The 26563-nt window shown below is 47.3% G+C and overlaps 1 protein-coding gene across 15 annotated transcripts in view; it reads right to left on the bottom strand.

The window, feature by feature from the left end:
• Nucleotides 1-3783: 3783 nt before the first annotated feature.
• Pkp4 (plakophilin 4) overlaps nt 3784-26563 on the bottom strand; it is a 213896-nt gene continuing 191116 nt past the window's right edge. For 12 of the 15 annotated variants that reach the window (XM_041631443.1, XM_041631444.1, XM_041631439.1 and 9 more), the window contains 11 exons: nt 25355-25538; nt 23320-23437; nt 22090-22281; nt 21753-21926; nt 19052-19202; nt 14134-14329; nt 10799-10883; nt 10560-10677; nt 8097-8225; nt 6386-6459; nt 3784-4765 (listed from right to left, as the gene is read on the bottom strand). In XM_041631443.1, coding sequence (XP_041487377.1) covers nt 4520-4765; nt 6386-6459; nt 8097-8225; nt 10560-10677; nt 10799-10883; nt 14134-14329; nt 19052-19202; nt 21753-21926; nt 22090-22281; nt 23320-23437; nt 25355-25538 — 1667 coding nt within the window. In that variant the 3' untranslated portion in view covers nt 3784-4519. The remainder of the gene's footprint in view (nt 4766-6385; nt 6460-8096; nt 8226-10559; nt 10678-10798; nt 10884-14133; nt 14330-19051; nt 19203-21752; nt 21927-22089; nt 22282-23319; nt 23438-25354; nt 25539-26563) is intronic. The other 3 variants (XM_041631453.1, XM_041631446.1, XM_041631452.1) reach the window with 1 other exon arrangement.

Below are 26563 nucleotides of genomic sequence, written 5' to 3'. Positions count from 1 at the left end.
AATTATTTTTTTGATGGCAAGTTTGACTTCTTTGTATATTTTGGAGATCAATCGTTTGTCTGATGTGGGGTTGGTGAGGATCTTTTCTCAATCTGTAGATAGCCATTTTGTCTTGTTGACAATGTCCTTTGCTTTATAGAAGCTTCTCAGTTTCAGGAGGTCCCATTTATTAATTGTTTCAGTGTCTGTGCTACTGGGGTCCAGTGTGGTTGGTTTTATGTGAAGTCTTTGATCCATTTGCTCTTGAGTTTTGTGCATGGCAACAGATATGGATCTATTGCATTCTCCTACATATTGATAGCCAGTTATGCCACATCATTTGTTGAAGATGCGTTCTAGCTAGAACAATAGGGCAACAAAAGATCAAGGGAATACTTCTTTGGAAAAGAAGTCAAAGTCTCACTATTTGCTGATGATGTGATAGTTTATATATGTGACTGTAAAAAATTCTTCTAGGGAACTCCTACATCTATCTCATAAACACCTTCATAGTATAGCAGGATACAAGACTAACTTAAAAAATCAGTACCACTCCTTTATACAGATGATAAACAATAGACACAAATAACATAAAATATCTCGGAGTAACTCTAACCAAACAGTGGTAGACTTGTATGACAAGAACTTTAAAACTTTGAAGAAAGAAATTGAAGAAGACACCAGAAAATGGAAATATCTTCCATGCTCTTAGGTAGACAAAATTAACATAGGAAAAATGGCAATCTACAGATTCAATGCCCAACAAAATCCCGGAAAAATTCTTCACAGACCTTGAAAGAACGGTACTCAACTTCATATGGAAAAGCAAAAAAATTCAGGATAACCGAAATAAAAGAACAATAAAAGAACTTCTGGAGGCATCACAATCCCTGACTTCAAACTCTACTATAGGTAATGACTTCATATTCTTCTATCATAATGAAAACAGCCTGGCATTGGCATAAAAACAGACAGTAGGACCAATGGAATCAAATCAAAGACCCAGATATCAATTCACACACCTACAAACACCTGATTTTTGACAAAGAAGCTAAAAATATAAAATAGAAAAAAGAATTTTAATTTTGATAGCTGTTAATTTAAAATATTTAAATGTCTATTTTTGTGTATGTGTGTAACCATGTGTGCCCTGGCATGCACGTGGCAGTCAGAAATCCCGCTCTTCTACTTCCACGTGGGACTGAACTCAGGCTGTCAACTTGCCCAGGAAGCACTTTATGTGCTCAACTATCTTGCATGCCTAACATTCTCAATTTATGATTACTTTTAACTTACAGATAATTGTAGACTTGAGACTGCTCATTCGTTTCCCAGCTGCCCAGACCCAAAAAACCACACAGAAACTATTAATTATAACACTGCTTGGTCAATAGCTTAGGCATATTCCTGGCTCTTCTGTCTTAAATGAACCCATTTCTATTAATCTGTGTATTGTCATGAGGCTGTGGCTTACTGGGAAGGTTCCGGGTCTTCCTTTTGCAGTTACATGGCATCTCCCTGACTCTGCCTACTCTCTCTCTGTTTGGATTTCCTGCCTGGCTTTATCTACTAAGCCACTGGCCGAAATAGCTTCTTTAATAAACAATGGTAATAAAACATATTTATAGCATATAGAAGAGAACCCCACATCAGATAGTAAGTTTCCTTTGATAAATTTAAGGTAGTGATGAACAATGTCTAATAGATAGTATGTAGTTGAAATTCAAATGCCTGAATTTGCCACCAGCATTTAGTTTAGGCCAGAGGGCTACCTCTGCCTTGATCACTCACTGGCTGTGACCTGTAGTAATTTACTTGTTTGTTTCAGAGCTTAGAAGGTGGAGTACACATTGACTGTGAGGGTGAACTGATCAAGCTTCTGTAACCATCAGCACTTAGAACTCAAAAACTTAGTATTTCAGCGTAAGAATCAGCAATCAAGTGGACAAATGCTGACCAGGGGTTAATGATGGAGGTGCTATGTGGTCATGACTTATAATACTTAGGAAATCATGGTCTTCAAAGGATGTATCTTAAACAGACATAGGCTCTTTGCTCTAGGGAGCTAAAGAGAGGGCTCAGCAGTAAAACGTACTTGTTCTTGCAAAGGACCTGGATTCTGTCCCAGCATCCACATACTGTCTTCCAGGCACCCGTAACTAGTTCCAAGGTATTTAATGCCTTTGCCTCACCGCTGTGGGTATTAGGCACATATTTGGCACACATGCATGCACGCAGGACACACACATACACACACACACACACACACGCTCCAACAGAAAGAAAAGTCTCATGGCTTTTCAAGGTTAAGACAGTGTTCTGTGACAATACTCCACTCTCCTACGCAAACTCCATATCCTGCCACCAAAGTCTAAATGCTTTGACTGTAGAACTGGATGGTATCCAGGAAACAAGTGGTCTGCACATGTCTGCACCGCACACTAGCAGGAAGGACTGAGGCTTGGTCCATATCATGTGTGTCCTGTTGGTCACCATCAGCTAGAACCTCACCTAGAAGCTGCTCAGATGCCTGGAAGGTGGAGTCAGGTGCATAAGCCTTGGCTGAGCTTTCTGACCTTGGCTCTGTTTGGAGCTTATTCTCAGCTGACCCAGGCTCTTCAGAACCACACACCGCTTGCTGTGGGGTGGTGCTATTTGGTCCTATCAGGATTGCAACAACTCAACAGTTCTAGCAGGTCATATTTCTTTTCGCCACTGGGTGGGGCGAGCCTATCTTTATGATCCATGATGCGAGTCTCTGCCTGCAATTTCTTTTCTCCAGTCACAATGACTTGTTCAAAGGCCTCAGACCTTTTGCCCAGTCCTCACCATGGCCCCTTTCTTGGCTACACTGGGTGGCACTGGAGGGAGGCCCAAATGAGTTCCCAACTATGATTTGCATTAGCTGCAGTAAGGCACTAAGTGCCAAAAAGTCACTATGAGAAATGGTTCCTGGAGCTGTGGAGGCTCCAGGTTTCCTGACTCTTAGCAATCAGCGTTCACTTAAACCTAGGGATCAAGGAACCAGGTTCTGGAATGTGAGATCAAATAGATGTGAAGTCCAGTGGTCTGTGTCAGTCCGTCAGGAGCATCCAGTGACCTCTGTCATATGGAAGGCTGCTTCCTCTGTCCAAACAGGGCACACGTGACAGAGAGCATGACCCGGTCAGGTATCTTAGGTGTCCTCTGGAAAGCCGAAAGCTCAGAAAGGCTTGCCGTTTGTAGACGTCACCTATTTTCTTGCCTATTTTCTGTTTTACTTTGAATCCTAACCCCAGGCTGTTTTTTCATCCAGGAAAGCACTGTTTCTTGGGTCTTTTTCTATTGTCACAACGCTGCATGGTAGCACTGGGACATGCCTACTGTGTCTGTGGGGACTCCCCAAGGCCATATGTAATCCAGCAAGTACTCAGCACAATATTTAGGATCAGTGCCAGCTTCTAACACACTGATGCCAAGCAAGCAAATGCCCACTTGTCCGTAGGTGATGACTTAGTTCCAAAAAGTCATGCTGTGGGTGGAAGTGGTCCTCGCCTCGGCAGTATGGCCAGGATGTCAGATGCAATTTCCCTTAGGTGGAAAGAGATGCTAAATACATCTAGTAGGCTGAAAGAAAGCAAAACCTGCCAAAACTAGAGGCTATCAAATGAAAACAAAACAAAAAACTCTGAGAAGTACATATACTCAGGCAAGTAAGGGAGTAGCCACATCCTCAATGCCCAGTGTGGCCAGCCCATCTCGCAAAGGATTTGCTCAATCTGCGTTTTCCCTATCACACCCAGAAAAAGGGGACCATAGCACACCTTCCAGGATGAAGTTTCCACATTTATTATTCTTCCATGTGCATAGAAAATGGCAGTGACCTGTCTGTGAAAGAGGCGGGATGAGCATGGCGCTGCTGTCAACTAGAGGCTTCCAGGGCTCACTACCCACTGAAAACAGGATGGCAGAGTTGGCTGTCAACCGCTAATAGTTCCTTGGGTTTCCCGTTTGTGTTTTAGGCTGTCAGTTCTTCAACTCTCTTTTCAAACGACACACTGCGTTACAAATGATGGCACTTAACCAATGTGGCATTTCCATATTTACACCAACAGAAGAAATTTTTACAAGACATAATAGCATACAATCTTGACATTTAGTTATAGCAATAAAACATGAAGGGCATCCATTTTATTATTTTTTTCTGTACAAACTATCTGAACATAACTTTATTCACATTAAAAAAATCATCTGTAATTTGATTTGACCTACACATACCCCATCTTACTTCACCCGTGTCTCAAACCGCTCACCACATCACCCACACCGTCACCACGAGGATCTACCAGGAATTAGACCTAACACCTACACAGAGCTTAGAAAGTCCCCTCCCAAGGGTTTCCTCACTTCCCTGAAAATTCCTCAAAAAAGAAAATCAACACTCCTCACTCTTTCCTTCCATTCCACTTCCGCATTTCATCACCAGATCAGCAAGGCAGACTCTTCACCTCAGTCCAAGCAAAGTTACAAAGAAAGAGTTCCCCGACGGGCGTCTTCAATGCTACACCCAGGAGTCGGGGGACCCTGGGTACTGTTCGGCTCTGTAAGAAGGTCGTTTAGTGGAATAAAAGTCTACGTAATTTGTGGTTGATTTCAGTCCATACTGTGTTGAGTAATCAGTAGAAGCTGGAAAGTGAACTCGGTCATCAAAATAAGGGTCTTCATAGCTACGCGGAGACTGCAGGTACAATCTGTATGCATCCAAGGGCTTCCTGGTGGCGTCATCTTGATAGTACAGCTGCTGGTGCTGTGGCAGAATGGAAAGGCAAGTAAGAAAAACACACGCTTAAAGAACACTGACGAGATCCCAGCACTTGGGAGGCAGAGACAGGTGGATCTCTGTGAGTTCGAGACCAGCCTGGTCTACAGAGCTAGTTCCAGGACAGGCTCCAAAGCCACAGAGAAACCCTGTCTTGAAAAAACAAAAACAAAAAAAAACAAAACAAAACAAAACAAAACAAAAAAAACACTGACGAGGGCTTCCCGCTTCGCATTTTCAAGTACTTTGTGGGTTAAGGGGAGATGCTGTTTCAGGTGCGCACCGTGTTTGCTCACAGGAGGGAGGATTTTTAAATCATGTTTATACACAAGCTGGCTTTGTTTGCTCAAGTCCGGTCTGAGGCCCCAGAAGAGGTTAGGCCCTCAGTGGGAGGAGGCATGGGATGTGGAGGAGCCTGTCAGATGCAGACCCAAAGAGGCGGCAGCTTTTGCACAGAAAAGTTAAGCATATCATGGGCACACTTGAGGGGTAGGATTTGGTTTGAGATACTCAGATAACTGTAGTTATAGGATTGTATTTTGAAACATTTACTCCATTGATTAAGATTTGAACCCACCACTCAGTTTTAAAAGACATAAGGTAGTTTGATGAACTCATTAGAGGCTGAGCAATCACAAGGCAGGAAGATACAATTTGCAGAGATGTGGTGGCAAATACGATTCTGGAGGCAAGGCTCCTGCAAGCCGTGCCACTGAGGTCCTCTGAAGAGCACGTGTGGATAGGGCACCTGGTCCCCGTTTCCTTCTGTGCTCACCATGCCCGCAAATTGTCATAGCTCTTACATCTGTCTGTCTTCATATTGCCCAAATCCCCCCAATTTAGTACAATTTAAGAATTTACCATATAGGTATTGGTATCTGTCTTATAACCTCATGGTATTTCAGAGTTAAAATATACTTAGCTAAGTATCTCCTCTTTTGAAGGCAGAACTAGATTTCTCTAAAAGAAACAGCAGAGGCTGGGTGTGGTCTCGCATGCCTGTCACCCTGACTGCTCATGAGACTGGAAAGGGAGGGTTGATTTAGCTCAAAGATTTGAGCTCAGCCGAAACAGCAGCAAGACACAACAAACTCACCAAAAACTAGAGCATAAGCTACTCATATTTTTCCTATAGATAGAGGTCTTAGCTAGAGGCCTTATTTGGAAGGACACGATGCAGGTCTGGCTGGGAAACCCTGGTTTTGTGGTTGAAAGGAGTGCGTGTGGCAGGTACAGTCCTTGCGGGTGGCTAGAGAAGGCCCCACCCCGGAAGCAGAGTCTGGGGGCTCTAAACACAACCCTCTCAGGAATGGGCTGCAGACTCAATTTTTAAACCACTGCTCGGAGGGTGAGGTGTTGCTCACCAACTTTGCCTCCTCCAAGGATGGAAGAGGCTTTATAGGTCAATGGGGGGGGGAGGGGTAAAGAGAGGGAAACTGCTGGACCAAGAGTAGGCATGGGAGGTTCCCCATCAGAGGCCTGCAGTCTCAGAAGCTCTGATGGAAACAAGTTATCTAAACCCTGCTCAGAGGAGCGAAGTTCCTCAGGTGGCCCCCTTACGGGGTGACTGCTAGGCAGCCTTCTGTACAAATGACATCGCGGATTCACCTGTAGCCGTCGATTTTGTTCTCTTGCTGGTGACGAATAGGAACTGATGTAAATTGGTGAAGGTTTGCTGGAGCCTGTGAGAAAAGAGTTTATTAAATTAAAACTATCACTTAGTATACCAGTCCACCAGGCTGTATAGCTCCTGCCTTCCCAAGTGCCAGCCTAGGCAGAAGGGCAGCAGCCCAGGCTCCCTGGATATGGACAGCATATCCCGAGCCTGGGAGGCTAGCAGCAAGAACAGGCCATGTGTGTTTGTGTGGAAGCAAGAAGCATGAGAATGCAGGGCCCATCCAGAGAGGGGCCGTTTCAAGCCCTGCTCAGTCTTGGGGGCTTCTGTGATAGGCTTGGAGCAGTAGCGTGGCTCCCTGTGCTGAACAACATCACTCTGCCAGGGCCTTGAGCCACAGTGTGAATCAGAGAATGCAACATCAGAATGCACCTCGTGCCTTCAGAGCAGCTGCGAGTCAGACCCTGGCTTCTGGAAAGGGCAGGCGCAGGTGTGTTCAAAGCAGGGAGCTACAGAGAGGCACAGTCCCGGGTCTGCCATGATTAAGTATGTAGTAAACGGAGAAGCACTAGGGGATTCGGCAGGTGTCTCCAAGAGCCCAGCGCTGACTCCTGATGACATCACTAGCTGCCTTTCTACTTCTGCTAAACCTAGCAAAGGTTTTAATTTTTTAATAGGGAAAATAAAGCATATCCCAAGCAAATTAAGTTTATTGAAGCAAGCAAGGATAAAGGGAGCACGCTCAGGAGGCAGACTTTGCGATGAAGCAGGCTGCTGCAGACCCGCGCTGCCTGCGCTTCAGCTCCTATGTGTGCTCCCTTCCACGCAGAGCCTGGTATTTGAGATGTAGCATCTGCAATTTTCTGAGCTATTAATTGCCATGGTAACTATACTTGATTAGTAAATAGTTCTGTGGAATCACAATTTCAAAGACAACAGCAAACTCAGACTCCTCCCCCAGCAGTAGTTAAGCTGCCATCCAGCTTTCATTTCTTTCTTTTTAATAAATAGGTATTTTTCCCTTCCTCTTTTTTTGTTTTTTATTTTGAGGAAAAAGTACTTTTTGTTTTGCAATAGCTCATGACTTGTTCTGGAGTAGTTTTAAATTGCTAAATTTTTGAGAATGGACCAATTACCTTTGGGTTGGCAACTTTAAAATATTTTTATATACCTTTTTCTGAACTGGACATAAAACTATTAATACTATATTATTATTTCATTCTTAAAAAATAACCATACTTGAGAAAAAATAACCACACTTGAGGAAAATCATAAGTTAGTCTGTAATTCACTCAAACTCCATTCCATGGAGATGTAAACGGGCTCAACCGCTGTTAATCAGTGTGAGTTTAGAAACTGGCCAGTCTGGAGGGTCTACGCGGGGCCTCACGAGCTACACTGGGCCCGTGATTCTGATGCGTACATAAGGGACTCGTGCTGGAGCAGGAGGGGACAGGAGCACGGGAATGGCACCTGGGGCAGCCAGAGTGACCACTGGATTCAGCCCTCTCTTATCGGTGGCCGTCATATCCCTATCAGTTTGACTAGTTTAAAATAAGCAGGGAAGGGACAGACCGGGACATGGTTTGCTGCTGGGGGACCGTGTCATATGTGCACGGGCTAGTTAGTTCCCAGGACACGGGCTGAGCGCCCAGAAATGCGGTCTCTCCAGGTATTGCATCACACACCCAACTAGCATCTTACCAGGGTATAGGCCTTTATGAGTGGCATCCCCTTGGCTATTGTAATACTGCATAGGTGGCTGGGTCCTATCGTATTCAGAGCGAGGCTCTCTGATCCCTAACAGTGCTGGTGAGGAGGAGGTGCTGCCAACTGAAAGGAGAGGCAAAGGAAGGAGAGGGGGAAAAGAGAGAGAGAAGTCAGATTGTCAGTTCCAGAAAACAAAGTGCTTATTAGCAATGCTACAGTCAAATCAGCTCTTAGAGGGTGGAGAGCAGCCAGACCACCAGACCCCAGGACCACGAACATACCCTATGTCCCCATACCCCTGAGGGTGACATCTGGACCCACCCCCCCAGCTGTAGCAAGAGGGTGGCAGGCAGAGGTGACTCAAGGACTTGACCCAACCTTGGGACTGAGTGTAGTAACGTAAGAGCCAATCACAGCTCAGCTGCTTACAAACCCCTCTCAGCACTTCTGTATAGATATTTGGTATCATATATGTATTTTATATGGCATGCTGTGATTTTTGATCATTTAAACAATATCTGTATGTGTCTAAAAGAGCCTAGTGCACAACATTTATAGTTCTCTTTATGGTAGTCTAATGTCAGGAGATCATGTGACCCCTAGGCCACATATCTGATAATGACTAGCCATTTACCAAAAGGGTCCCCTTTGGGATGTTTTCTTTTTTTTGGGGGGGGGGGGGAGAGCCAGGAAGAAAGAAACAGGTCAACAGATCACATGAGTTCCCCCTCTTCCCCTCAATAATGGTGTGGTTTGTAAGAGAACTAATTACGAATAAGTGGCCACATCTTTATCTGGTTCACTGGAAAGTAATGGTCCTTCAGTCTTGGCCCCAGTGACTTGGTGGAGCCAAGCCTGCCGAGGGCCCTGCAGGACAGGCCGTTTGTGTGCTGTCACCTCACTGACACTGAGCTGCCTGCGTTGACAGGGTGAGCACATGTAGCCATGTTTCTGTGCTATGTCACTTTTGGGAAGAAGGCAGGGCAGGAGAGACCAGCTCCCCTTTGGGGTGACACTACCAAAGCAGGGGATGTGCTCATAAGCGGATCCCTCACCAGGGCCGGAGGAGGATCAGCCCTTAGACAGCTGAGAGACAGTCCCACCTAGGGACTGGGGTGGGGCCACCAACACGTCTGCTTGTATGTTTGAAAGGTTCATATAGCAAATCCATTGCAAAGTAGTTGTGTGTTAATCTGTTTGAGATGACTCTGCCTGCTCGTAAGCCCCTTGTCTGATAGCCACCCCTACTAGCTTCCCTGACAATTCCTATTCCCAAGTCCTCGGACACACTGAATATTTTTAATAAAAGAACAGTATAAAGGCTTCTCTATCAGGGGTATCCAAAACAAGCAAAGTTCTTGTTGAATAAAACAGCTCATAATTTTAAAGCAAGACATATCCACCACACAGAGTAGGTGTAGATAACGTTTAAAACAAAAAACCCAAACACCAAACTAAACCAGAAACTCCCAGCACAACCGTAGCCATTCAATCATGTGGCTGGAGCCCCTGGCGAGATATCAGTCTTTTTGTCCACATTCGTTCCCATGAGCAATAGAACTGTCAGAGGCGGCACAGTGGACGACAACAGACAGTATGTGTGGGGATGTGTGGTTTAAAGCCGAATCAAAGTAAGAAGCATCTCTTTTCCTGTTTCGTCCAGGCAAGAATTAAATTCATGGGGCCTGGTTTGACTTTGCAATCACAAGGTTTCTTTACATGTAACTTAGTGTGAAACTCAAAACATTCTTTCCACTAAGCGAACGGGTGGGAGGCACAGTTGCTAAGACCTCAGCTTAAAGTCCAGGAACTTTCTAGAAAGCCACAGTGTGAGGAGGGGTGGTGGTGGTACGTGAGTCTGCAAAGGAGGGGACTGGGAAGTGCCACAGCAAAGCTAAAAAGGCCTAGGTTCAAGGAGCTTGTTCCTGAGAAGTTTCACCAAGAAAACTGAGAAAAAAAAAAACCTCAAAAACTCCGTGCACAGTAACAGCAGCAGCAGCAACAACAACAAGGAGACTTCAAATTATGCAGAGTTGGCAGATCACAATGACATTCCTGGTCAGCCAGTGCTCTTAAATTACCCTCCACCTCCCAGGGTGCTACATCAGGTTATGGGTCCAGATGGTCAAATGCAGATACCAGGGTCCTGCCCCTGCCCCAAACCAGTGACATCTGTTTTGTGAAGCAGCATCCAGGCATCCAGGTGTGGAGACAGGCCCTGTTTTTTTTTTTTTTTTTTTTTTTTTTTTTTTTTTTTTTTTTTTTTTTTTTTTTTTAAATGCACTGCAGCGGATGTAAGCTGTATTATCTTTTAAATGGAAGAAAGCGGGGCTCTCAGCAGTGCAACTGTCAAAGCAGGCTCTTAGGTTGATGGGCAGTGCTGAAGGGGACAGGCTGCACCAGCTCCCGCTCAGCTCCCGCCCCCAACAATGTTCTGCCACACAAATGCCCACTGACCTGACTGAATGATGGGCGACATCTGTTGGTTGGTGGTGGACAGAGAAGGGTGTGATTTGAATCGGTCTCGCTCTAGCGTGGACACAGGTGTAATAAAATGGTTCTGATTCCACCCATCCTGGAGTTAAAAGGGAGAAAGCAACGTCTCAGAAGGAATACAGCACTTCATCGCAGTAAGTGATGGAGCACGTGCGCTGTGAGGAATGCTGATCGAGGCACAACTCCCCTTAGATGTTTACCTTTTTGTAAATGCTCCGGAGGTCCCGATACTGCCACAATGTATTTAAGACCTGGGCTGCCGCCTTCACCACTTTCAGAGAGGATCTAGGGAGAGATGGAGATTTAATGAACATGGCTACTCCCTGAGAGTCTCAGGCGGCAAAACAGCAGCCGAAGGGGCAGGATGGATATGTGCAGGAAGCGGAATCCCGAGAAAGGCAATGGTGCCTTCTCACCTTTGCAGCACAGGGGGATCCCCTGAAAGCTGTTACCCACACCTCCAATTTCTCCCCTCCCATCTCCTCTTAAACTTGTGGCTTCCACATTATTGTTGTATCCAATGGTCAGGCCTCAACCTCATCCTGAGTAAGAAGGGGCCTCTGACTCTTGCCTACTTTCCATAATCTTCCACTTGGCTGCGAGTGACCACATGCTTGCTTCTGGAGACTTATGTTCTGGTTACTCCTTTCCCTGGCACCGTCAATCTTTACTTCTAAACAAGTCATTTAGATACTGCAGACTCCCAAGTGTACTCTTCCAGCTGGAGCGCAGGTCCGGCCCCCAGCCTGCATCTCTCCCGCTGACCACGCCCACACAGGATGTCTAGTAGTTATCCCCAAGCACCTGAAGTCCAGAGCAAATTCGTGCTGGTCTCTGGCAGACTTCCCTGCCTTGCTATGACCTCTGTGGATAAAACCTTGGGAGTCATTCACAATACTCCCCTCTTTTCCCATTCACGTATCCACCAGTAAATCCTATGGAGCTGTCTTTCAACCCCATCAGAAATGCTGCTGCTGTCTTCAGCACTGTAGCTGCTGCTCCCTCGTCTTTACTCTCTCTCTCTCTTTCTCTCTCTCTCTCTCTGTGTGTGTGTGTGTGTGTGTGTGTGTGTGTGTGTGAATGAGGTCATGCTGATCTTTCTACAAGGGGAACAGACCATATCCTGCCTCTGCTTGCTGCTCTCCAACAGCTTTGGTTTCACTCAGAGGTGGAGACGGCTGACCTACAAGGTCCTGTTGCTCGTTGACTCTCCCCTTTCCTCCTCTGTCATACCAGCTCCGTCTCAGTCACACTGGGTTCCGCTGCTCTTCCCCAGCCCCAGCACTGTTCTCTTGCCAAACCCTCTGCTTCCATGCTTCTGCCCCAGAGAGCTGCACTGCCAGACCCTCCTTCTCCAGGTCTGCTCCCTACTGTTTCCACGAGGCCTTCCCAGGTCACCGTTTCCTGACATGCTGTCACCTTCCCTGACTCTGTCGTTTGTCCCTGTAGGCAGCATTACTGAGCTCTGCTGCTGTTATTCATGGGGCACCTCATCTGCCTTGGCCCTGGAATGCTGCTTGTGATCTGCTCACTGCTGTGAGCCTGGCACTGAGAACAGCGCCTGGATATGCAAGAAGGCAATAAACATGGGGGAAGAACCGCAAGGGAAGAGAGATGCAGGGAAACCAACCACAACTTGATCTGGTTCAAGACTTTCTTCTCCCTTTTCCTTTTTTTTAAAAAAAGTACTTATTTTTATTAATGTGTATGAGTACCTTGTATGTATGCATGTGTACCATGTACACGCCTGGTGTCCTCAGAGCACAGAAGAGGGTGCTGGACACCAAACCCAGGACCTCTGCAAGAGCAGTGAGTGTTCTTAACCCAGGCCATCTTTCCAGCTTTGCCTGGTCCAAGATGTTCTGAATCTTTGGCTTGGAATAAGAGATTAGATTTACACACATATTTATGTGTATATTGCACACATGCACAAATGCATTTCATGCATGCCTTGTCACTGGCTCAGCATTTCTACAAGGCAAACTTTTAAGAATACGTAAGGTGATCATATGACCGTGTGTGTGTGTGTGTGTAGAGACGGCAGAGGGAGCCAGTGGAATGGGATCTTAACTGCCTGAAATGCTTCATTTTCTTAAAAGGAAAGGCAGAGTGTGGTGGCTTACTTTTGCAATCCTTGAACTCAGAAGACTAAGAGGAGGATTGCTATGAATTTGAGGCCAGCCTAGACTACATAGAGAGTTTAAGGTCAGCCTGGGCTACAGAGTAGGGCTTTATTTGAAAAGAAAACAATAATCAAAACAAACAGATCCTATGCATTTGTTAGTAATGAAATGCAAAAAGTGCGAGAAATAAGAAGGCTGAAAGGCAATACTGTTTATGCGGAGGGATGTGGCTTCTAGCAGGGAAGCTATGGTTTCCTCTATTTTAAGAAGAATTCCTTCAGCGGTATCAGCTGTAATGTAAACCCCAGTACTGCCTTCCATCTAGCTAATTAACAAAGCGTCCCCACGCACCGCACCGTGTGTTTACCAGGGCCAAGCTTTGTTCTTGTTGTTAAGGATACAACAGTAGATAAAAGGACAAAGTCCCAGCCTCTGCGGGAGTGAGGATGCAAGAGGAAGACTCAAATAACACACGAGAGGAGTCAGTGCCAGAGAGAGAACGTGGAGGGCAACGGGGTGGAGAGGAAGGGGTGCAGAGGTTGCTGAACTACTGTTTGGAGAAGGTACTGGAATTCCCACTTCCATTAGCTGATCTGACACTAAGACAGATTTAGTCACAGCTACAGCCTGTGACAAGAAGCCTCTATTTTGCTACTGATTCGTTCTGCCCACTTGTGCGGCTTCATCTGTTACTGTCATCCAAAAGCAGAGGGAGAGATGTGACCGAGCCCAGAGCACACTCATGCAGAGTGGCGGTTTTCATGCTTCCTAGGCACTCGGCAGCAGCATCGATCTCCAAAGCGAGGATTTAAAAAGACATTCTTGCAGAATGGGACTCAGGCTTGGCAGAGCACAAGGTGAAAACGGAACAGTGCCCGACTGTCCCCTTCTCCTGGGAGTTAACATAAGTGTCAGCACCATGGTGGACTGGCTTTAGAGATGGCCACCGCCCGGGGTCTGCAACTCCCCGAAGTTCCAATGTACGAGTTCTAGCTCTCAATGTAACGGGGTTGGAGAAGCAGCCTTGGGAAGGACCACTAGGAAGAAGGCCTTGCATGTGAGAATAAATAGGTCACTCTCTGTAAACTAGAAAGGGGCTTGCACCAGACATTAAATATTGGTGCCTTGATCCTTGATTTCACAGGTGCCAGAATTATGGGAAATAAACTTCTATTGGTCATAAGCTGCCTAGCCACAGCACTCTGTTACAGCAATGTGAGCGGACTAAGTCAGAGAGGGAGTGAGGTACACCACAATAAAGGGAACTCCCTCCCACCGAGACAGGCTGCTGAGCTAGCCAGCACGTGAGAAACACAGAAAGAAATCCTCATGTTAGACACGCATGCCCCACAAAGGCCCTCACCCCAAGACAGTCCAAGGACTGAGGTACCACAGAGGCACCACACACTTGCCTGTCTCCTCTGCCTTTGGTTATGTTCACGAGCTTCTCTATCCCTCCCGAGTCCGCCAGCGCTTTGGCGTTCTCCATGTTTTTGCTGGTGACCTCGTGGAGAGCACAGCAGATCGCTGCCACGGTCTCATCGGACAGTATGCTGGGGCCGTTGCCGCCGGGAAGCCGGTTGACCAGGTCTCGCATGGCGTATTTCCCTGCCGGGTGCACAAGACCAGGGTCAACTTTTCACAGGCGCCACCTTTCTGTTACTGTGGCTGAAAATCCCGATAATGTGAAGGTTTTAAGAAACAAACTTCAAAAGAGACGTGAACAGGGAAAAGAGTTGGAAGCCCACAGTGAAGAAGAGACGCACAGACGTGACGTGACGTGACTCTGAGGGGGCGTTTACTGTCACGTCACTTGAGCAAATGACCGCTTTAGGAAACATTACTGTCACTTGCTGGGAAGAACATAAATCAGTGCTCAGGAGTCCACTGGATGTCGGGCCACATTCTACAGTAATGGCTGTAATGAAATATTAGGACATTTTATTCTTGGTTCCAGTGTATCAAAATACTTCAATTTCTGCTCAATGCTTTTAGAAAAAAACTTTGAATCTGGGCCAACTAAGGTTGCCAAAAATACTTTGCATTAAATCTTTCTGGGTGAGTCTAGCAAGTTAGCTGGGAGCAGCCACCCACTTTTTAACAAAGCCGAGGTTACGTCGGCTGACCTGGCACCAGCAGTTAACCATAGACCAGTGTCTTTAAAAGACGCATTATCTCCTCCAGGTACCAAGCAATAATAATGAAGCATGTGACAAGATGGGGCTGAGGGAGTGTGTCTCAGCCAGGGAAGCAATTTATAAACACCCAAACAGATTATCTCCGGCTTTTTCAATTTCAATTACTAACTGACAAAGTGGGATAAATGCACTACAAACGAAAGTAATTAACTAAGGCAAAAGTAAATATTTTCTTAGGTCCCCGCCATGAAAACAGGCTTTCATCAAGGGGCTGATTCTCTGCAGTGTGGAGGCAGCAGGCGGGTCCTGACTGCATGTCTGTCATGTCCTGCACATCACAGGCAACGCTCGGAACAGCAGAAGTGGTTATGAGTGGGGAGACAGCCGTGACTCTGGCAGACCAGAAGACAAACGCAGGTCTGGAGGATGGTGATGGTGACTTCTGGATGCTCACAAATGGCCGATGTGTGATGACATGTGACTAGCCACGTGTCTTAGCAGTGGAAACACTGAATTTCTTATGAGAAGAGATGTACTCTGAGAGTATAGATGTAACTGGAAGCGTGGGAATTGGGCAGGGCTGGACCATCGAGAGGCTCAGTGAGACTTCCTCCCTGCAGGGCTGATCTGCCTCAAAGAGAGGAAACATTCGCCTGGACATTAATAATTTAAAACGGCATTTTGGCCAGGCCAGGCGAGAAGGGCTTCACCTGCAAGTCACTGTGTTCCATTCAGTTTTTGGTTGCGCTTTTTTTTGGTAGGACATGCTGTGCAGTAGTCTACCAGGAAGCTGTACTGCAGCCCTCTTGTTACGTTGAGATGGGTCTCACCACTGCAGATTGACCTGGCCCTACTCTGTAGGCCATGCTGGCTTTAAACTCATCATCTTTATGCTTCAGCTGCCCAAGTAGTTGTGATTACTGGCTTGCTCCACCAGGCCATGATCACAGCTAGTATCTTTTTTTTTTTTGTTTGTTTTTTTTCAAGACGGGGTTTCTCTGTGTTGTCCTGGCTGTCCTAGGACTTGATCGGGAGACCCAGGCTGGCCTTGAATTTGGAGATCTGCCTGCCTCTGCCTCAAAATGCTGGGATTAAATAAAGGCCTACACCACCACTGCCTGGTAATCACAGATATAATTAAAGCTAAATATTCTCATTCTCTCTGTTTCTCCAACCCTGCCTCCCTCTATCATAGCATGTGTATTTTAAAATAAATTGGGTCTAAGTTCACAAAAATTCATAAAAAAAAAAGTCCATCCTCCCCATGTTTGAGTGGATGGAGGGTACTGTCCTTACTTCCTCTAACAGTGACACTCCAGACATCACCAATTTCCTTCCAGACACCAACAGACAGAGGTAACTCCTAGTACCCCCCAGAAGCAGGAACTGAGTAGCAAGTGGCAGGGTTCACAGGACATTCTGGGCTATGAGGTCAATGAGATGAAGGTTCAGAAGGGAGGTTCCGGCCCATGGAGCTCCCTTTTCTGTCACCCCTCAAACTGTTTGGGATAGGGCAGTGCTTAGAGACCAGCAAGCTGCCTGGTGTGCAAAGCTGATGGAATCTCATTCTTGGCTCTCTAGATGTGCTGCTGTGCTCTCTCTCTCTAGATGTGCGGCTGTGCTCTCTCTAGATGTGCTCTCTCTCTAGATGTGCGGCTGTGCTCTCTCTCTAGATGTGCGGCAGTGCTCTCTCTCTCTAGATGTGCTCTCTCTCTCTCTAGATGTGCGGCTGTGCTCTCTAGATATGCTCTCTCTCTAGATGTGCTGCAGTGCTCTCTCTCTCTCTCTCTAGATGTGCAGCTGTGCTCTCTCTCTAGATGTGCTGCAGTGCTCTCTCTCTCTCTAGATGTGCAGCTGTGCTCTCTCTCTAGATGTGCGGCAGTGCTCTCTCTCTCTCTAGATGTGCAGCTGTGCTCTCTCTCTAGATGTGCGGCTGTGCTCTCTCTCTAGATATGCTCTCTCTCTAGATGTGCGGCTGTGCTCTCTCTCTAGATGTGCGGCTGTGCTCTCTCTCTAGATATGCTCTCTCTCTAGATGTGCAGCTGTGCTCTCTCTAGATGTGCTCTCTCTCTAGATGTGCAGCTGTGCTCTCTCTCTCTAGATGTGCGGCTGTGCTCTCTCTCTCTAGATGTGCAGCTGTGCTCTCTCTCTAGATGTGCGGCTGTGCTCTCTCTAGATGTGCAGCTGTGCTCTCTCTCTAGATGTGCGGCTGTGCTCTCTCTAGATGTGCTCTCTCTCTAGATGTGCGGCAGTGCTCTCTCTCTCTAGATGTGCAGCTGTGCTCTCTCTCTCTCTAGATGTGCAGCTGTGCTCTCTCTCTCTCTAGATGTGCGGCTGTGCTCTCTCTAGATGTGCAGCTGTGCTCTCTCTCTAGATGTGCGGCTGTGCTCTCTCTAGATGTGCTCTCTCTCTAGATGTGCGGCAGTGCTCTCTCTCTCTCTAGATGTGCTGCAGTGCTCTCTCTCTCTCTAGATGTGCAGCTGTGCTCTCTCTCTCTCTAGATGTGCGGCAGTGCTCTCTCTCTCTCTAGATGTGCGGCTGTGCTCTCTCTCTCTCTAGATGTGCGGCAGTGCTCTCTCTCTCTCTAGATGTGCAGCTGTGCTCTCTCTCTCTCTAGATGTGCTGCAGTGCTCTCTCTCTCTCTAGATGTGCTGCAGTGCTCTCTCTCTCTCTAGATGTGCAGCTGTGCTCTCTCTCTCTCTAGATGTGCTGCAGTGCTCTCTCTCTCTCTAGATGTGCAGCTGTGCTCTCTCTCTCTCTAGATGTGCTGCAGTGCTCTCTCTCTCTAGATGTGCAGCTGTGCTCTCTCTCTAGATGTGCGGCTGTGCTCTCTCTCTCTCTAGATGTGCGGCAGTGCTCTCTCTCTCTAGATGTGCGGCAGTGCTCTCTCTCTCTAGATGTGCGGCAGTGCTCTCTCTCTCTAGATGTGCTGCAGTGCTCTCTCTCTCTCTAGATGTGCGGCTGTGCTCTCTCTCTAGATGTGCGGCTGTGCTCTCTCTCTAGATGTGCGGCTGTGCTCTCTCTCTAGATGTGCTCTCTCTCTCTAGATGTGCGGCTGTGCTCTCTCTCTCTCTAGATGTGCGGCTGTGTTCTCTCTAGATGTGCGGCTGTGCTCTCTCTCTAGATGTGCGGCTGTGCTCTCTCTCTAGATGTGCTCTCTCTCTAGATGTGCTGCTGTGCTCTCTCTAGATGTGCGGCTGTGCTCTCTCTAGATGTGCGGCTGTGTTCTCTCTAGATGTGCGGCTGTGCTCTCTCTCTCTAGATGTGCGGCTGTGCTCTCTCTCTCTAGATGTGCGGCTGTGCTCTCTCTCTCTCTCTAGATGTGCGGCTGTGCTCTCTCTCTCTCTAGATGTGCTGCAGTGCTCTCTCTCTCTCTAGATGTGCAGCTGTGCTCTCTCTCTCTCTAGATGTGCTGCAGTGCTCTCTCTCTCTCTAGATGTGCAGCTGTGCTCTCTCTCTCTCTAGATGTGCGGCTGTGCTCTCTCTAGATGTGCGGCTGTGCTCTCTCTCTAGATGTGCGGCTGTGCTCTCTCTCTCTAGATGTGCGGCTGTGTTCTCTCTAGATGTGCGGCTGTGCTCTCTCTCTCTAGATGTGCGGCTGTGCTCTCTCTCTAGATGTGCTCTCTCTCTAGATGTGCTGCTGTGCTCTCTCTAGATGTGCTGATGTGCTCTCAGACCCAAGAGCAAAAGCCTCCTAAAATATTGTGTCCTGGTGGCCTAGTCCTTCTGTCCCTTCCATCCTGACCCTGCCGTGGGATGGCATGACAGTGGCTTGTCTCTGGGTGAGCATTCAGACTGGGGAGGGAAAGCTACACAGTATTCACACAGCTTCTTATTAGAAGATGACAGTGTTGGGGAATCCGCAGATATCAGCACAAATACTGGGAAAGGAAATTAAAATTTTTCTTGTTCTTGCTGCCCAGGATATAACTTCTCTTAGGAAATAATGACACCAAATTTATCAAGCAGTGCGGTTATGTCACCTGGAATCGCTGGAGATCCGACTGTTCTAAAAATTTACCTTCTCAGATCAATGTTTAATGACTGAGCCTGCCTCTTGTTGAAAAGGAGTAGCGGAAGAGCAGACACGCCAGGGACGGAGCAGCAGACTCAGGCGGAGTTCTGTAACTACCCCCCCCCCCCCCCCCCCCCGTTCCTTCCTTTGCGGTGTCCCCTGTCACCAGTCACGTACCTATGAGTTCCTTGTTTCGAACATCCAGTGCCATGTTCCTCAAGGCGGTGGCCACAGAAGACACAACTCTGTCATTATCCATCCTCAGAAGCTCGACAAGGATGGGGAGCCCTTTCTCTTTCCGGACAGCTGCCCGGATGTATGCTGCAAACTGGTGGGCAGAAAAAGGCATTAGTGACTAACACGTGGCGATCCAGTCTCACGCGCTACTTTAATCTGCAAAGATAAATGAATATAAATGAATATATGTTTTCTCTCCACTAGAGATTAAAACAGTGCCACCATTTGGGTGAGAGACGGGCTGGGATGGCTGATTTAAAGAAAGCCCTCAAAGCCTAAAGATCTCAAACCACCATCTGTCAGATTTCTGTGCAAGACAGAGAACGCAGGATTATTTTCACACTCAGATATAGAAACACGATTAAGGAAGGAGCCCATTTTCTTTGAGCTGGCCCCACGCCAGGCCCAGAGGCTAGAAGTAGGTTGGCAGAGCCAGCCCCTCAGCATCCGTTAGCAGGGAGCCTGGCTCCACTGACATGACTTTTTTTAGTACACGCTGCAACAATATTGGGAGTTTGGTAACCAGTCGAAAAGACTGCTAGAAAAATTCCTGTACTCGGAAGAAAGGGAATTCTCCACAGACACCAGGCACTGTAATTCATACCCACAGCCAAGGCAGGTTTGGGTGCAAAGGCATTCTCCCTCAACATTAACAGCTACCTCTGTGCACCCTGTGAACTGGAAAGCAGTACTAAGCTACTAAAGAAACAACGGCAAAGTAACGTTACAAAATAGGCCAGGACAATCCCAAGAAGTTGCTCAAGTAATAGCTAATATTTTCCTACTGCAGACAGAGCATGAAGACAGATCCATTGGCTCTCTGCGATTACTGTCAAGGTTAAAATACATGATTGACCGCCCAGTTTCTTGAATTCTAACAGAGCAGATTATCTTAATAATATGTGTAGCAGGAAAAGATGCCTTTCAAAGATTCAATTAGCAGTCATTGTTTAAATGATAGCTTTATTTTTCCAAGTCAAATGAAATCTACAGGGAGGAGAATACGGTTCGAGGTTTGAACTGCAGACAGCACTGGGGCAGTGTGATCAGCATCCTGAGACTGCAGGCACCAGAGCCTCCCGTTTCCACTGGAGACTGCCCAGCCCAGTCCAGCCCAGAGAGTGGTCCCTCGATTGTATATGTAGCCATGGCTACCTTGTGGGTCATATATATGACATATATAAGAAATATAGAGTTCTTAAATTTTAATTATGTGCATGTGAATGTGAGCGCCCAAAGAGGCTGGAAGAGGGCAGCAGCCTCCCTGCAGCTGGAGTTGCAGGCAACTAGCTGTGAGCCGCCTGATACGGTGCCAGGAATCAGGCTCCTGTCCTCAACAAGCCTTCTTAACTGCGCGGACGTCTCTCTAGCCAAAGGTCTGAGATTTTGAGTGACTACTTTTGATATTAAAAACCACTTAAATACAAAGTTTGTATCTTAAATTGGCTTGTCATGTGACTTTTACTTACGCAATAATCCCAGAAATTAAACTCTACAAAACTCAATCACATGTGTTTTAATTATAATTTTAGTCATGAAGTGATTCTTTGGCTATGCAGCAAAAACCTCTTCGCCAGGAGCCGCCCTTAGTCTTTGTGCTTTGTCCTTTTGATCAGAGCTCCCCACCACCTGATATTCACCTCCTCCCACAGACAAAGATGCTGAGGTGCGGGCTCCTCCACCTCAGCTCTTGGGAACCGGGGTTCTGAGAATTCAGTCAGCCCCTAGCACTAAGCTATTAGCACCTTAGCAAACAAACAACCACACAGGCATCGCTAACATCAGACCACACGAAAGAGCAACATATCCAGTCCCGTATCTACTAACAGAGTTCGGTCATGGAGAACAGGGTCCCAAAAAGCCTCATTTTAGGTGGGGTGGAACAAGGAGTCAGAACAAGCATTATAATCACCCTGTCACCACACACACAAGGACAGCCTGGGAAGACGAGAGGTGATATCAAAAGTTCTCAGACATGGTGGTAACAACAGGAAACCGTTTCCACGTTCACAAGGAACCCCAGCTCTACTCTTCCCTGTCCCCCCGCCCCCCGTAAAGCCACAAAAGTGATCCAACAGTGTCTGGTTCATCTTGTTTTTGTCACTTTGTCTGCTTAAAAGTTCAGTGCTCCCTCCCCTGAAGCTCAGCTTCCAGGTCTGGATGTGACAGCCAGCTCCGAGGCCACCACTCCTTGTCCTGTCTGCTTTGCCTTAGAGCAGCTTGCAATCTGAACCCACAATGTCCTTCCCTCAAAGAAGACCTTTCTCCTGCTATCCTTCTAATCTCTCGGTTACCTCCTCCCCACCCCATCCTCAGACCCTGTGGGCTGTCTGCTCACCCTGCAGGAAGCCTTCAACTCCACTCTCCCCTGCTTCCCCCCCCCCCCCCCCCCCCGCTCCCCGCCAGGCCACACAGCATGGATCCTGGGGACACTACTCTGTTGCTCATGGGTGTCAGATTCTCAGGGAAGGGGCTCTATCATATTCCTCTTAGGATGCCTGGAGGGACTCCTCGTCTCCTCCCTACACCTCTTAACCCCCTTTTATGGACACACCCTATAATCAAGTGTGTCCCTTCCACCACCATGGCCAGTCTGACCACAGGGACAGAAAGAAATGTGGACAAGGAGAAAACATCCCACCTTCCAGTTGCCAGCAGAGAGGTTCTGGAGAGATCCGGCAGAGCCTTCCAAGGTGGCCGGGTTGGAACTTTCTGCCAACAGAGTCAGGTAGGGTTTTACCACCGACGGGTGCCACAGCATCTCCACCCCTTTGGGGGACTTGGACAGTCCAGGGATAGGCCCGACTCCATCCCACTGAAAGACAAGCGGCACACACTAAGTGAAAAGGGAGCGAACAACATCTGACTGTGGACAATATTCATCTTGCTGGACTCAGTTAGGCAGCAACAATCTTTGCTGCCAATGATGTACTCCTCATTCTCCAATAGATAAAACTGTACAGAAATAAAATGCTAACTTGATCCTCCTGTGGAGTTCTCTTTTTCTTCTTTTTCTTCTTCCCCCAGCAGCTTGGTTCCGAGTCTTTGCTGGGAGACTCTTTTCCTAGTAAGTCATCCAGTTCGTTCAGTCCAAGCAGCCGGGCCTGCGGGACTTCCAGCTCCAGCCGATATGACAGGTTCCTCAGGGTACACACACAGTTCTCCACTGTCTGAAAGCCAACACAGTGTGTAATTAAAAACATCACCCCAGACACTCTGGAACTCCACACACCAACGGGGAATAAGCACAGAATAAAGGGAAGTCCTGCTGTTTGTACGTGGACGTGACACAATCTAAGGAAAGACGGGCAAGCACTTTTGTGGGCCGGGTGCAGCTGTAAACCGAAGCTCGGGCTGTGCTGACTTAGACGCATCCTGCCTGTTCAGTGCCACACGGCCCTCCAGATGCTGCGGCCACACCCCGGCCCTGAGCAGATCCTCAGTGGGACAGCAGTGCCCCCCCCCTTTCCTGTCTGGGAACCGGTCCTGTCACCAGGCCTGATTTCTGCTACCCCCTCAGCTTCTTATCTCCCATCTCTGAGGAATGTACTAATTTCTTTCTGTGGACATTTTGCCATCTGCATCTGGGTTTTTGTACTTTAGGTATTAATAAGTGGCCACTCAGGTGTCTAAAGTCAAGGTTAAATAAAGTTGGCCCGCCTGGGAAGTTCTCCTTCCCAACTTGCTGTTTCTCTCAATTTCACTTGCAGGTCTTCTGGTTCAAAGAGGCTCAAATAAAAACTTGGGTGTTACCCTGCCCCACCCACACCCATTCTCCCTGAGGTGATGGCTCATTCTCCTCTTGTCTCTCAGACCCAAGCAAGCACACCTCAGAACTCCTGCCATTCTAGCTTTGTCTGCCTGTCTTCCACAGGCCCTGGGGCAGAACTTACTAGGGTGTCACAGAGGAAACAGGAGGACACAGAAGATCTGGGGTGGGGCTGAGTTGTATCTGTGTCTAGGAACAGGAAATGTGGCATGGAAGAGAGTGCAGGGCTGTCACCTGGAAACCAGAGAAATCCTGGACCCGTGGGAGGTCCTTTACCACAGTCACCATGTTTCCATGGTTCCAGGCCTGCTAAGTGGCCACTCGTCCTGTGATCCGGAGAGCAGCTCCATGCTCTAGTATTTCAGAGGCTGGATTGACTGCAAGCAACTGAATTCAACCATCACCCACCACTTGTGCATGTAGGCGGCTCAGAACTGACCTTGCTGTCGTAATCCGAGGTGTTGACACACGTGTGGATCACATACAACAGCGAGTCCACCAGCCCTTCACAGGACCGCATGTGCTTGCGTGCCTCTTCCCCGGCAGAGCTGAGGTTCCTGCATGCGTGGAGACACGTGGGAACTGCTGAGATCAACGACTCACTCAAGCCTAACCTGAAGAACCCTACCCGAAAATGGCGGCCAGAGAGCAGCCCCTGCACAGTGACTAGAGATACTTCGGAGCCTGAACTTGGACATCCGAAGCATTTCGACATTGGCCAGAATGTCATACCCACAGACGGAGAACAAAACCCCAATATTTGCTGAAGTCATTATTTAGTGGCTAGCTTCATCAGCCTCATCACAGGAAGTGGAAGAAATAGAAACAGCTGTCTCAGGGTTGTGATGAGGAAGAAATGAACTGTACATTAAAGCAAATGGAAAAGTGGCTACCGCATAGAAGGCAGGATAGCGGCCATAATAGTTTGGGGTCTGTTTTTCCTTTTACGTTAGCTATTAGTTATATATTCACATCTGATTATGTTAATGAGCCACATGAGATAAAACCTTAAACCACCAACAAACAAACTCAAACAGTCCCAACTTTTAATCCCTTCAATTCCTTTTGGAATTGAACCCAAACAAACAAAAAGCCTCAAAATTATTTTGGGTCTCATTTATTTGAGGTCTTGTTTTTGTTTTCTTTGCCTTCACTCAAAAATGGATAGCAGATTATAAGTCTCTTTTTCTGTTCCATTTACAAGGGTTCTAAGATCATTAATACTGATGTCAGGTATACTGGTTTACACAAGTGGCATTTACCGAGGACTACAGCAGGCCAGATACAAGTCAAGGTGGTACCCTGATCTGGGTACTCACTGCCTAATGGGCTAGCTGGAGAGGCTGTGGGGGTGGCGGTGCCACACTTCCCTGAATCTAGGGATGCTGTTTCCGGCTGACCACAGGCTACATGACCCACCCAGGAACAATCACACGAGTTCCTCCTGTCACAGTGCAGAAGGCTTGGAAACAGAAGCACAGGCCCTTCTCCCTATGGCTCAAACTGCCCCAGAGGTGTTCAGATGTCTTATTTTATCTTTTCAGGGCTGGGACTTGCACTCAGGGCCCTGTGCACAACAGTACCATCCTCTCTCTTCTGCAGCTGAACACTACAGCTCACAGTGAAACTGGGAAGCTGGGCTCTGCAGGTCCCCTTGCCATTCTACCAAGGCTTCTGTTTCATGTGCCTAAGTAACACAAGGCTGGGGACCAGCATCAAACGTGAGCGGGTAAGCAAACAAGGAACTGATCCACAAACGGAAAAAGAAACACAGATTTTTATGTTATAGGTAAGGATTAATGGGACAGCATTGGGCCAACTTATTTATAAACTAAAAAGTGATAGTTGTTTAAGTCACACAACTCTTCACTTCTCTCTTTTTTTTAAAAATATTTATTTATTTATTATGGATACAATATTCTGTTTGCATATATGCCTGCTAGAAGAGGACACCAGACCTCATTACAGATGGTTGTGAGCCACCATGTGGTTGCTGGGAATTGAACTCGGATCCTTTGGAAGAGCACGCGATGCTCTTAACTGCTGAGCCATCTCTCCAGCCCCCTCTCTTCACTTCTCTTTAAAGAAGTGAAGTTACTTTTAAAAGTAACAAAACAAACCAGAACTTCAGTGACCATTATTGAACTGAAACAAAAACCAGGCTGCAGGTCCGCAATAAGTCTGTGATAGTCAGAGAAGAGGCTACTACAGTAGAAAATGCTAGAATTGCCACTGTGCTGTCAGGCTAAATGGGCCTTTCTAAATAATTCACGGAAGAGTCATACGCGAGACTGTTGCCTTGGGGCCACCAGCCTGTGCTCACAATGTTTCCTCATGTAGTGACAAAGTCCACACTTTGCTATGAAGAAGAACCATCACCTTGGGGAATGTTAGCCAGATAGCGCCTTCTACAGTCAACTGACGCAAGCTACACATTCGTTAACCACGTAATTAATTGGGAAGAAAGTACTTACCTCAGGCAACCTGTCGTGTTCCGTAGAACCAGCGAGGTCTGAAACTTGATTTTATGATCATCATCAAAGGAAGAGTTATTCCACCCAGAGTGTGGAACGATCACAGTGTTCGTTAAGGTTGAGAGAGCATCTCGAATGATTGTCATCTTTACAGCATCGCATGACGATAAATTCCAAAGAACTCCTACAGGGAGAAACTGCAAGTGAGACTCGCCCGAGATTCTGAGTTTCAGAACAGAAGTGATCACGCAAGCCCTAACCGATACGAACCTCTCCAACTGGCCTGGGCTGGACCTGTGGTAAGTGCGGCACACACACATACCGGCTTCAATGATGTATATCAGCCTCAAGGCTCACTTTCAAGGTTTAGAGCCCCAATCATCTATTGGGGAGACAACCGTGGGCTTTGCAAGGCAAAGTAGCAATTCCCAGGGGTGGGGCAGGGCAAGGGCATAACCCAAGTATAGGGGTCCTAAACACAACATGGTCCTGGTTTTCAGAAAGCTTGCTTTTCTTGCATTGTCCCTTAGACTCAATGGCTAATATGACAAGCCTCTAGAATTTATGACTTAGACAAAATTTCTTTCTTTCAAAAGATTGGCATGGTTCTCTTCATGAAGCCTCCTTCCCAGTACTTTTTAAAAATTTTCATTTCATCGGCAAGAAGGCCAGCTTCAACAGAGTCCCTGGAGTACAGTGTAGTAGAGCACCGTACAGCAGCCAGCAGCGTAGACGGCCACTGGATTTACTTCGTTCTCCTTCTCTTTATGGGGCTTTATTGCCGTGCATTTGAGAAGTCTAAGTTACTGCCATTCCTCTTCTGACATAGGAGAAAGCAATAACTGAAGAGCGTTAACTTAGTGCTGTAACTCCTGATTCATACAGAAACGGGAAGGAATCTGAGCAGTCTGTCATCTACTCTGATAGCATCTGCACATCAATGCGCTTTCTTAAGTGAGGAGGAAGGAGGTAGAGAGGTGGCTTTTCTGCCCAAAAGTCTCTGAGGGCCCCACACTCCTGAAGAGCTTGTGACAAGCTTCTCCAATGGCTTCACCCAAAGATCAGCACTGGGCACTTGTAGGCCCGTGGAGGGAAGGGCTGACAATGTCTGCCTCTGTCTATGGGTCTCTGAACAGAACGGGTCAAGCCAGAACTGGGCCAGACAAGACTGATGGCTGCTGCTTCAAATGCTGTGACCCAAGGAGCCAG

Source organism: Microtus oregoni, unplaced genomic scaffold (assembly GCF_018167655.1).
Source record: "Microtus oregoni isolate MIOR12 unplaced genomic scaffold, Mior012 000037F_ref0000500, whole genome shotgun sequence".
Taxonomy (NCBI): Eukaryota; Metazoa; Chordata; class Mammalia; order Rodentia; family Cricetidae; genus Microtus; species Microtus oregoni.
This window is presented reverse-complemented; position numbering and strand designations above follow the sequence as displayed.